At 35.8% G+C, this 13011-nt stretch overlaps 1 protein-coding gene across 2 annotated transcripts in view; it reads left to right on the top strand.

Annotated features, from left to right (window-relative positions):
• MINDY2 (MINDY lysine 48 deubiquitinase 2) overlaps nucleotides 1-13011 on the top strand; it is a 71568-nt gene that overhangs the window by 47796 nt on the left and 10761 nt on the right. Inside the window, exon 6 of one of the 2 annotated variants that reach the window (XM_065941863.1) lies at nucleotides 2784-2926. The exons of the other annotated variant lie outside the window; for it this stretch is intronic. Within the exon in view, the coding sequence (XP_065797935.1) occupies nucleotides 2784-2926 (143 nt within the window). The remainder of the gene's footprint in view (nucleotides 1-2783; nucleotides 2927-13011) is intronic. 2 annotated transcript variants of the gene reach the window in all.

Here is a 13011-nt window from a genome sequence, read left to right as displayed (position 1 = left end):
GTTCAGGGAGAAATAAAGTTCAGTTTACATTTATAATGCAATAAATTTGCATTTATAATGCAGTAAATTTTTTAACTTAATGCCAGTTAAGTTCCAATCTTCACTTTGCCATAACTAGTTTTATGTCCTTAAGCAAGTCACTTCTTCTCTCTGAATCCATGTCCTGATCGTTAGAAACAAATAGCTGAGAAAGACTTTTCTAGGGTTAAATTTTGGAATTTATATATGAAAGTAATATTGTACTATAGCTCCACTGAATTTTTGTATCTTTTTGAAACAGTTTTATGGAGAGGATGTTGTGTGAGTGTGGTATGGAAGGAACATTTAGAAACATCTTTCTGAAAGAAGTGTTTAATTACATGAATATTCTAACACCAATGGTACTTCTCACAGAGACAATGCTTACATTTTAAATGTTAGATAATAGTAAGTGCTTTAGTATATAACTAATACGTTTCACTTAGTAACTTAGTACTTAGCAAAGTAATGATAATAATTAAGGGGAATCTTATTTCTAAATGTATAAAACCCAAGAAGTTGCAGATGTGCTATAAGTTTCCTTTGGCTCTGGTTTTCTGTATAACTTTTTGCACTTCCCCTCCTACTTTACCAATTCCTTGGAATAGCTTGGTATATTGGTAACTTTTTACAACCAGTTTGTAGCTGGAAGTGCTGTGACTTGAGGCTGAAAGTGAGGGATGGGCCCTGTCAACTATAAATTGACACTTGCCTGTCAACTACAAATTGGCACTTGCTGAGAGCATTGCCAGCAAGTGAAGAAGAACAACAAGGGCATTTGCCATCTGTCTGGGCTGCTGCAGCTGCTGACCTTCGACACTCCCTGAAGGGAATTCAGTGTGGAGAGTGAGGCACTCTGTGCTCCAGGGAAACTGGTGTAACAGGTCTTTAGATAGTAAGGTATTTTCAGGAATGATTTCATGATCCCAATCTTTGCATCTCCTCATATCTAGAAAAGCACTAAATCCCTTCATGGCGGCATCAGCTCCTTGTGACAGCAGAAAACCTTTTGTAAAATGAGTGCTTGGTTGCATTGAACTCCCCCTTCACCAAAATCTTATATTATTACCTTCCTCCACTAGCTCTTTGGACCAGTCTCTCAGAGCTATCTGAGGTGCTGTCTCTTGGGCTGCAGTCCTCATTTTGCCCCAAATAAAGCTTAACTCACAATTCTAGAAAATAAATAAAAGTAAGGGATGATAAGTGAGTGGAATAAACCTATATTATACAGCTGCCTCTGGCCCTACCAAGTTTCTACCAGCTTTTTTTTTCAATTTTTTGTTGAGGTGTCAGTTTCTTAACACAGATTCATCTTTACTCCCTAATCTCCACTTCCCTGCTCACTTATAAAACTTTTTAGAGCATTCTCCTCCCCTCCATTCCTTTTTAAGGAAAGGGAGCAAAAGGAGAAAGGAAAATAAAGAAGGAAAGAGAGAAATACAGGCTTTTAAAATATTCATACTATTGATTTTCATTATTACTGAAAGTTATGTCCTGTAAAGTTGCTGTGAACACTGAATTAGCCAATACCAAACCACTACTCTCAAGGGAAACACAAGATTAGGTAGCTGTGAGTTTCTGGTCACATTTTCTTCAGTTTGTCAAGAGATAACCATGTTTTTTGTGTGTATTCCTGTTTAGAGACACCTCTGTTGACTCATAAACATTAAACTCATAGCCAACAGCCCTGTAACTGCCTGAAGGAAGCTGTAAAAAATATGTATTCTAAGGCACATCACAGCCTTTGTGTGCTTAGGAACACTAACTTCAACATTATACTTAGGAACCATTTTACGCACTAAAAATCACCCCAAAAAAGCACAAAAATTTCACAAAATGTGAAAAAGTGTGGCATTACATAGAGCATGAAAATGACACTTCTTCACAGTATGAGAGCTGAAACAAGAAGGCACAGTGTTGCTTATTTTGCCTTCAGTGGGGAATGTGCATATTGGGTAACTCAATTTTTTGCTATTTTGTACATACTTAGGAATGCAATAAGTATTTATTTTTGGAGTTATAAATTTTAGATAGACAAATTGCAGATATGAACCCATGCTAATAATGAGGATCAACTGTACATACATATCTTTTAAATTAAACCCCAGAAAGCTTCTTTGGATTTCATTATGTTTGAAAAGAAAAGAGATGATTTCTATTTCTGATCTTAATTTATCTATATAATGAGTGGCATATGTTGGAGGAGAATAGAATAAAAATGTCATTGGTTACCCCACTGTTTTCTGTTAGGTTTTATGCCTACCTTTAGTTTTAAGGCATGAATTGAGCAGTTTGTGAATTGAGAATTATCTGAGATCTTTCTCAAAATCTTAAGCAACTCAGTTTCTTGAAGCTGCTTTTAATTTCTAAACACCTATCCTTCGGGGAAGAGGTTGTTAACATACAACTTTTGCTCCTACCCAGTTTTTAAGTTGCTAACCCTTGCCTTCTCATTTGTTATATTGGGTTTTAGTTTTATTGTATCTGTTTCTTTTATTGAAATTCTTTGCAAAAGTAGGTGTGGTATGAGTAAATGCATTTATTGATAAAAAGAATTTCAGATAATTATTTCTTTAGCCTGGAATTGTCGGACACATCTTCCATAGCAGAATAATAAAGAAGAATCTCCAGTTTGGCACCATCATGTTATAATAGAAAAGTCTTATTTTGATTGGCCTTTCTTCATACTTGGAACACAGTGTAAATAGAAAAACTTTAAAATTTTGAAATTATTCTTCCATTTAATATTATGCATTGGTTCCTAGGCTTTGTAGCTGAGCAGTTTCTAAATAACACAGCCACTCAACTGACATACCATGGATTATGTGAACTAACTTCAACGGTTCAGGAAGGAGAACTTTGTGTGTTCTTTCGGAATAATCATTTTAGCACCATGACCAAATACAAGGTATGATATAGAAATAGCTGTTGTTATTCTGAACTAAAGGAGCTTGATTTAGAGGTGTCTTACAATCTGCTTCAAAATAAAAAAATTTAGCATAATATTCTTTAACCATCAAATTACAAAGGTAATTATTAATTCTTTAGAGTGGAAATCAGTTTTTTGTATTTATTTAGGTCTCAACTCCCTTTGCACAGATTGCTGCATTGAAATGTATTTATTTTCTTTCTAAGGAAAAAGAAGATAAACCCTAGAGATAGAACTAGGATGACTGCTGATGATGGATGTTTACATTTGAGATCTAAAGGACTTTAGAGGAAAGAATCAAAATTTGTTTGCATGATAGTGTTTTCTATTATTATAGTTATCAGTGTGACTTTAAATTCTTTTCATTGTGCCATTTATGGCTTTGCCAAAAAAAAACTTACTGATTCATCCCTCTTGTCATCTCTTCAGCCCTTCCATTTTTAGAGCTGCCACTTAATTCAGGAGTTCATCAACTTATCTCTAGACTTCTGTGGCAGAATATTGCTCTGATCATGTCAGTAATATAGCAAAAATGTTCAGTAGAACCCAGTTCCTAGAGGATAAAAATGCAAGATATTTTCTACTGTCCCCTAGTGCCAACGCTTTGCTTCAGCCATAATGGTCTGTCTACTCATTAATAACCCTTCATCCCCATATACACTTTATGTTTTCCCATTTATGCACCTTTATTGCCATTTCTTACTTGTTAATCCCTTTGTTTACATTCTCACCCCCCTTTTCTTTAGAAGATTTATTGATTTTTTAAAAATTCTATACTTTATTTATATTTTAGCTGTCCTCAGTCTTTGTTACTGCACATGGGCCTTCTTCAGTTACAGCGAGCAGGGGTTACTCTCTGGTTGTAGTGTTCAGGCTTCTCATGGCAGTGCCTTCTCTTATTGCTGAGCACAGGCTCCATAGCGCCATCTCAGTAGTTGTGGTGCATGGACTTAAGTTGCTCCACAGCATATGTAGGATCTTCCCGAACTATGGATCAAATCCGTGACCCTGAATTTATAGGTTGATTCTTTACAACTGAACCCCCAAGGAAGCCCCCATTCTCACCCGTTTTTGCCTATCCAGTTTTCACCTATCGTTTAAGAAGCATTTCAAATACTAACTCTTCAGTGAGCTACTTCTTTTCTCCTTAAACCAGTGGTTCTCAACCCAGATTGTATGCTAGAACTGCCTAGCATACAGTTTTAAGGGAGCTTTTAGAAAAATCCCAATGCCCAGATCCCACCATGATCTCAGTTAAATCAGAATCTGTAGAGGTGGGACCTGCGTATTTTTAAAAACCCTTTCCAGGTGATTTTTTTAAAGTTTTTAAAATTTATTTTTGGTTGTGCTGGGTCTTTATTGCTGCCCATGGGCTTTCTTTAGTTGTAGCAAGTGGTGGCTACTCTTCCTTGTGGTCATGGTCTTCTCATTGCAGTGGTTTCTCCGGTTGCAGACCACAGCCCCTAGGTGCTCAGGCGTCAGTAGTTGTAGTGCATGGGCTCAGTAGTTGTGGCATGCAGCCTCAGTAGTTGAGGCGTGCAGGCTTATTGAAGTTAAGAATCTAACTTCATGTTTCCTTCAACACATTAATCAGTGAACTGTAAAAGGCAGTATAAAATAATGATTTGTTTGCTTATATAGGAATACTCCATAATCCTAGCTTTCCTACTCTGCTGTTTGTTATAGCAAGGGTTTATTTGGATAATTGCCATATTTAAGCTAGATGTGTGACAGGTATGGACCTAGATTTATCCATATTTCTCAGAAATCTAAGGCCAAAGAACTACAGAATCAGAATTATTGCTACATAATAAATACTGCTAGGTCATCTTGCTTTATTTTACCTTATCTCCTCAAGTCCACACTTTGTTCATTCATTTAATAAAATATCTATTGGGCATGATTATGACTGGGTGCTCAGCTAAGTACCAGGACTGCAGCTTGAGCAAGGCAGCTCCTGATTTGGCAAGCGAAACACACGTTAAATAACTGCACGAGTAGTTATCATTTCTACTGAGATTTACTCTGTAAAGGCTACATACAACATACTGTGAGTACTTTTATTAGACTTATAACCTATTTGAGAATGTCAGGAACAAAGAGGGGTTGCAGTTAGCTAAGCAGATGGAGCATGTGTGTAATGCCCTGAGGAGGGAAATAACCTAACTTTGTAAGGAGTTCAAAGAAGGCCTATATAACTAAAGCATAGAAAATAGGAGGCATGATGTAAGGCTCAAGAAATAGATACCAGATCTTGTAGAGTTCTCAGTTAAAAGGAAGAATAGGAAATTCCCTGGTGGTCCAGGGGTTGGGACTTGGCGCGTTCATTGCCAGGGCCTGGGTTCAATCCCTCGTTGGGGAACTAAGATCCTATAAGCCACAGTTCAGTTCAGTTGCTCAGTCTTGCCCGACTCTTTGCCGACACCATGGACTACAGCACGCCAGGCTTCCCTGTCCATCACCAACTCCCGGAGCTTGCTCAAACTCATGTCCATCAAGTCGGTGATGCCATCCAAAAAAAAAAGAAATAGACCTTGGTCTCCTAAGGGCCTAATGGTTCCTTTTGTTCTTTCTCTCTCTCTTTTTTCCTTTTGCTTATTAGCAGGGGTGAGATATTTCGGATGAGAAAACAAGGTCTCTGGCTATCATTGGTAATTGTTTTACAACTTCCCAAAATTGAACTTTAGATGTTACCTTCTTTTTTTTTTTTTAAATCAAGGCCATACCCCTGACCTGTAAGTCCTTTAATAGTCATCTAGGTATTTGCAGTTTTCCTATGTGGTTGGAAAGAGTGTCCCTCTCCTAGAACTCATTCTACATTAGATCTGTTTCTGGATTGAGTGTGCATTTCTGTGACATAATGATAGCTGAGGGAAGGTGTGCATCATGCTATTTCTCTACTTCTAAGTTTTCTCAGTGAACCTTATTTCATGGCTAAACAGTATATCACTAGTGGTGATACCCTTATGTAACATTAACACATTATTGACTGAAAACCTATTAATGCCATAGACATTAGTTTCTGCAAAAATCCCCTGGTCAATAATGTGTTGAGATGCTTTGGACTTCGAGGCAAGAATGGACATGTATTTAGTTAGGAGATGATTGTAGGAGGGCAAATAAGAGATTGTAGTGACTTGAACTAAGATTGTAAAGAAATAGAGAGTAGACAGATTCCATAGACATTTAGGAGATATAATCAACCAGATTTGGTGATTAAGATGGATAGAAATTTTTTCAAGCATTTTTTCTGACCACAATGGTATGAAACTAAAAATCAGCCAAAGAAAGAAAAATGAGGGGAAAAAAATTACATGAAGACTAAACAATATGCTACTAAAAAACCAGTGAGTAATAATGAAATCAAAAAGGAAATTACAAAACATCTTGAGACAAATGACAATGAAAACAACTTTATAAAATCTATGGGATGCAGCAAAAGCAGTTCTAAGAAGGAATTTCATAGTAATACAGGCTTCCTCAAAAACAAGAAAAATCTCAAACTACTGAAGCTTCCACCTAAGAGAAGTAGAAGAACAAATAAAATCTGAAGTCACAGAAGGAATAAAATAATAGTGATCAAAGAGAAAATAAAACAGAAATTTTAAAAAATAGAAAAAAAATCAGTGAAACCAAGAGCTGATTGTTTGAAAGTATAAACAGCAAAATTGACACCTCTAGCCAGGCTCACCAAGAAGAAAAGAGAGAGGACCCAAATAAAATAAGAAATGAAGGAGGAAAAATAACATCCAATATTGTAGAAATTTTAAAAACTTATAAATTCTGTGAATATATGCCAACAAATTGGGAATTCCTAGAATTCCTAGAAAAAATGGATAAGCTTCTGTAAACAAGTTTGTCAAAACTGAGTCAAAATGAAACAGGTAATTTGAACAAAATGATCTCTAGAAATAAAATAGAATCTATAATCAAACAAACAAACAAACCCCCAAACCACAAAGTCCTGGCAAACAAAAACGTCCAGGACCAAATGGCTTTACTGGAGAATTCTACCAAACATGCAAAGAAAAACTTATCCCTTTCAAAGTATTCCAATATATTGAAGAGGAAGAAACACTACCACAGTCATACTATGAAACCACCCCTGATAGCAAAACCAGACAAAGATACCACAAAAAAAGAAAATTACAGGCCAGTATCTTTGATGAATATAGTTGCATAAATTCTCAATGAAATATTAGCAAACTGTATCCAACTATACATAAAAAGGATCATGTACCATGATCAAGTTGTATTCATTCCAGAATTGCAAGGATGGTTCAAGATATGCAAATCAATGAGATGAAAGCCACTTGATCATCTAAATAGGTGCAGAAAAAGCATTTGGTAAAATTCAACATCCATTCATTCATGATAAAAGCTATCACTAGCAGCTTCCCTGGTGGCTCAGTGGTAAAAAATCTGCCTGCCTATGTAGGAAATATGGGTTTGATCCCTGATCTGGGAAGATCCCACTTGCTGTGGAACAGCTAAGCCCAAGCAACACAACTGTTGAGCCTGTCCTCTAGAACCTGGGAACCACAACTGCCGAACCCACATACCACAGCTACTGAATCCTGTGCGCGCTAGAGCCTGTGCTCCACAAGAGAAGCCCATGTATTGTAATGAACAGTAGCCCCTGCTTGCCACATCTAGAGAAAAACCTGCATAGCAACAAAGATCTAGCGCAGCCAAAAATAAATAAATAAAATTATTATTTTTTTAATCTCAATAAAGTGAGTATAGAGGAAACATATCTCAACATAATAAAAGTCATTTATGACAAACCCATAGCCAATATAATACTCAATGGTGAAAAGCTGAAAACCTTTCTACTGAATTTAGGAACAAGGCAAGGATGCCTGTTCTCATCACTTCTATTCAACATAGTATTGGAAGTTCTAGCCACAGCAAACAGATGAGAAAAGTAAATAAATGGTATCCATATTGGAAAGAGAGAGGTAAAACTGTCATGCTATGCAGATGACATGATTCTTTATACAGAAAACCATAAAGACATCACACAAAAACTTTTAGATCTAATAAATAAGTTCAGTAAGGTAGTAGGATACCATATTAATATACAGAAATGTGTTGAATTTCTTTAAATCAACAAGTATCAGAAATATTTTTTTAAAGTCCTGTTTAAAATTTTATCTAGAAACCCCTCCAAACAAACAAACCTAGAAATAAACCTAACCAAGGAAGTGAAAGACCTGTATACTGAGAACTATAAAACATTGGTAAAGGAAATTGAAGCCAATTCAAAGAAATGGAAAGATATCCTGTGCTCTTGGATGGAAGAATTCATATTATTAAAATGGCCATACTACCCAAAGCAATCTACAGATTTAATACAATCCCTTTCAAAGAACCCATGACATTTTCTGCAGAATTAGAACAAGCATTCCTAAAATTTATAAGGAACCACAAAAGACTCAGAATTGCCAAAGGAATCCTGAAGAAAAAGAACAACTGTAGGCATAATCCTCCCAGACTTTAGAATACCACAAAGCTACAGTCATCAAAAAGCAAGGGGGGAAAAAAGCATGGAATTGGCACATAAACAGAAATATGGATCCAGTGGAACAAGATAAAGAACACAGGAATAAACTCACACACCTATGGTCAATTAATCTTCGACAAAGGAAACAAGAATAGCCAATGGAGAAAAGGCAGTTTCTTTAGGAAGTAGTGTTGGGAAAGTCGGACAGATGCATGTAAATCAATGAAGTTAGAACATTCCCTCACACCATATATAAAAATAAACTCAAAATGACTTAAAGACTTAAATATAAGACATGACACCATAAAACTCCTGTGCCACCAAATTGGGACAACCTTGAAAAAATGGGCAAGTTTTTATAAGCCTACTGCTTGCTAAAACTGAGTAAGAAGAAACATACTTTGAACAGACTGATCACTAGAAGTAAAACAGAATCTGTTAAAAAAAATTTTTTTTTATTGGGACAATGACAACACCAAAAAACTCCGCAAAAGCCCAGACTAGATAGTTTTACTGAAGAATTCTACCAAACATACAAAGAACTTATCTTTCTCAAACTATTCCAGAAAACTGAAGAGGAGGGAACGTTACCAAATTCATTCTACGAGGCCATTACCTAGAAGAAAACATAGGTGAAGCATTCTTTGATAAATCACAGCAGTATTTTCTTAGATCAGTCTCCCTAGGTGAAAGAAATAAAAGCAAAGATAAACAAATCAAATTTAAAAGCCTTTGCACAGTGTAGGAAATCAACAACAAAAAGGCAACCCACTGAATGGGAGAAAACATTTGCAAATGTTGTGTCATATAAGGGGTTAATTTCCAAAACATACAAAGAACTCATACAACTCAATTTAAAAAAAATAACCCAATCAAAAACTAGCAGAAGACCTAAATAGACATTTCTCCAAAAAGACATGTAAATGACCAACAGGCATATGAAAAGATGCTCAAAACTGCTAATTATTAGGGAAGTGCAAATGAAAACCACAATGAGACATCACTCACACTGGTCAGAATGGTCATCATCAAAAAGTTTACAAATAATAAATGCTAGAGAGGGTGTGGGAAAAAGGGTAAATGTTGGTGGGAAAGTAAATTGGTGTACCTACTATGGAAAACAGTATGAAGATTCCTTAAAAAACTAAGAATAGAACTACCATATGATCCAACAATTCCACTCCTGGGTGAGTATCCAGAAAAGACAAAAACCCTAGTTGAAAAAGGTACATGCACCCCTGTGTTCATAGCAGCACTATTTATAGTAGCCAAGACATGAAGCAGCGTAAGTGTCCATCAACAGATAAGGAAGATGAGAAAGGATAGACATTTTCATAGGTGAAAGGGATTGACCTTTGATTTTAAAAGAGACCTCTTCATCATAAAGAAGGGAAAGAATAGACTGTGAGTATGACTATAGGTTAGTCTGCCTTTTCTAAAGGCAGCTTGTATATCTGAAGTTCTCGGTTCATATACTGCTAAAGCCCAGCTTGAAGGATTTTGAGCATTACCTTGCTAGCATGCGAAATGAGTGCAATTGTATGGTAGTTTGGACATTTTCTGAGGGATCAAATTGCCAGCATTCATTGGATCATAGAGAAAGCAAAGGGATTCGAAAAATACATCTACTTCTGCTTCATTGACTATACTAAAGCCTTTGACTGTGTGGATCACAAAAAATAATGAAAAATTCTTAAAAATGTGGGAATACCAGGCCCCCTTACCTGTCTCCTGAGAAACCTGTATGCAGGATGGAAAGCAATAGTTGGAACCTTACATGGACAACTGTCCAAATTGGGAAAGAAGTACGTCAAGGTTTTCTATTGTCACCCTGCTTATTTAACTTATATACAGAGTGCATCATGCAAAATGTCAGGCTGGTTGACTCATAAGCTGAAATCAAGATTGCTGGAAGAAATATCAACAACCTCAGACATGCAGGTGTTACCACCCTAGTGACAGAAAGCGAAGAGCTAAAAAGCCTCTTGATGAGAGTGAAAGATGAGAGTGAAAAAGCTGGGTTAAAACTCAACATTCAGAAAACTTAAGATCAAAAAAAAAAAAAGAAAACTTAAGATCATGGCATCCGGTCCCATCACTTCATGGCAAATAGATGGGGAAAAAGTGGAAACAGTGACAGATTTTATTTTCCTGGGCTCCAGAATCACTGTGGATGGTGACTGCAGCCATGAAATTAAAAGACACTTGCTCCTTGGAAGAAAAACAGTGACATCACTTCGCCGACAAAGGTCCATATAGTCAAAGCTATGGTTTTTCCAGTAGTCATGTATACATGTGAGAGTTGGACCATAAAGAAGGCTGCACGCTGAAGAGTTGATGCTATGGTGTTGGAGAAGACTTTTGAGAGTCCCTTGGACTACAAGATCAAGCCAGTGAATCCTAAAGGAAATCAACCCTGAATATTCATTATTGAAACTCCAGTACTTTGGCCACCTGAATGGGAAGAGCTGATTCATTGGAAAAGACCCTGATGCTGGGAAAGATTGAAGGCAGGAAGAGAAGGGGGCGACAGAGGATGAGATGGCTGGATGGCATCACCAACTTAATGGACTTGAGTTTGAGTGAACAGGGAAGTCTATGGTGCCGCAGTTCATGGGGGTAGCAAAGAGTCAGATACGACTGAGCAACTGAACAACAAATAACAACAATGGTTACAGGTAGGTTTATAGATTTGATGGCAGGAAATAGAGAAAGTTATTGTTTCAGTACTTCTATTTTCTATTATGTGGAAGGCAAGATCATTTACTGATCAGGAACAGGAAGTTTTCTAACATTTCACTTTTGAAGGACCCATAAAGGACCATTTTATGCATTCATATTTTATGATCACTTTATTTTGTATCTCCCTGCTTCTGTAACCTCTTTGGAACACCTAGAGTAGAAACACAGTTCATTCCGTGGAATTCTAGATATACTTTCAACAAAAAATAAATTTAATATCTGGATAGAATATTTTCTCAACACTGTATAGATAAATGATGTCTATAACTAGGGACCTATAATAATAATAAACTACCAGTCTATAATAAGTTGGCAGTCAGTCAAAAGTATCTGTAAGTATATTATTCTGTTAATGGGGCTTATTTTTACTGTGATTTGTAGAAAAGATTTTTATGCTTTCTGGTACCCATATCATTATCTCATTTAATTTTCACAACTCCCCTGTGAGGAGTGGATATTATTATTCCCACTTTACATCTGAGAGACCAGGCTTTAAATAATTCAAATCCAACCTAGTTAACCAGGACTAGCAATGCTTTCCTTTGTATTTTAAGGCTGAAATTGCTTAACTTTTGCATTACATTATTAGATTTTCTTCTGTCTTGCCAATTTACAAAATGTGATGGCTTTATGTATATTGTTAATACAAATAATATATACTCTGTATAAACTTATTAGAGTATTTTACATAGAATAGATTTTTGTTCAGCCTTTAATGGTTAAAACTGCCCATTTTTTAAAAAAATATAAAAATTGTCTAATTTATTTTCACATAATGTACATTTTATATATTAATAATCTACAAATTTAATATGTATTTTGTATCTTTTATGAAATTAATATTTTAGAGACTGGTGAGTGAGATTGGGAAGAAGATTTAAGGTTAGAGATGCAAACTGTGGCTAGATAATATAACAGAAGTGCTAGGATACAAAAGCAAGAAATTTTATTTTCCTTTTTAGCCACACCACATGGTTTGTGGGATCTTAGTTCCCCAACTAGGGATTGAACCTGGGCCACAGCAGTGAAAACATTGTTTCCTAACCACTGGACGGCCAGGGAATTCCCAAGAAATATTCTTAGTGGTGATCTAATTGTAGACTGTCAGAAACAAATGAACCTAAAGTATTCAGTACAGCATGGATACATGCTTTGCTATTTTACACTGCAGTTATGTCAAGGAACTGTTAAATAATAACCAGCATTGTTGTCAGTGGACCAATTATAGACTTTTTTGATAATGTCAACATCTAAAAAAGGAAGAAATTGAGGCTGGTGTCCATAAGAAGATAGGTTAGATATGCATGAAATGACTACCTTTTTAATTAAAAGATTTAAATATTCATGTGCTATGGATAGCAATAGCTTTCATAAAAACCCTCCTAGAATTTACCTTTCTTAAAGTGTCATTTGGAGAAAAATTATTGATAAGATTATAGTTCCTTCCCAACAGCCAAAATAATATACAACCTACATAGAATAAATTGTAAAACTTATATATTGTATAATATGTTGAAATGCATTGTGATAAGTATTAAACAAAAGGGTCAGACTTGTTCAGTGGAAAATTAAGTTTTTTCTCTTAAATTATCCTAGAACAAGGTAGACCCTAACTGAGTATTAAAAATATGTTAGGTCAAGCCTGAAATGTATTAGTAGAGAGAAGTAAACAGACAATGATAATTCAGTGTATGAAGTGCTGTAATAGTGTTAAGTCCAGAATTCTGTGGAATCACAGAAAAGGAGGACCTATTAACAGAGTAAGGTGGAATCATTACTATAAATACTTTTCATGTTGCTGTAGTCATTTCAGTGA

This window comes from Muntiacus reevesi, chromosome 7 (assembly GCF_963930625.1).
Source record: "Muntiacus reevesi chromosome 7, mMunRee1.1, whole genome shotgun sequence".
Classification (NCBI taxonomy): Eukaryota; Metazoa; Chordata; class Mammalia; order Artiodactyla; family Cervidae; genus Muntiacus; species Muntiacus reevesi.
The sequence above is the reverse complement of the archived record's forward strand: the minus strand, read 5'-3'. Positions and strand labels throughout refer to the sequence as shown.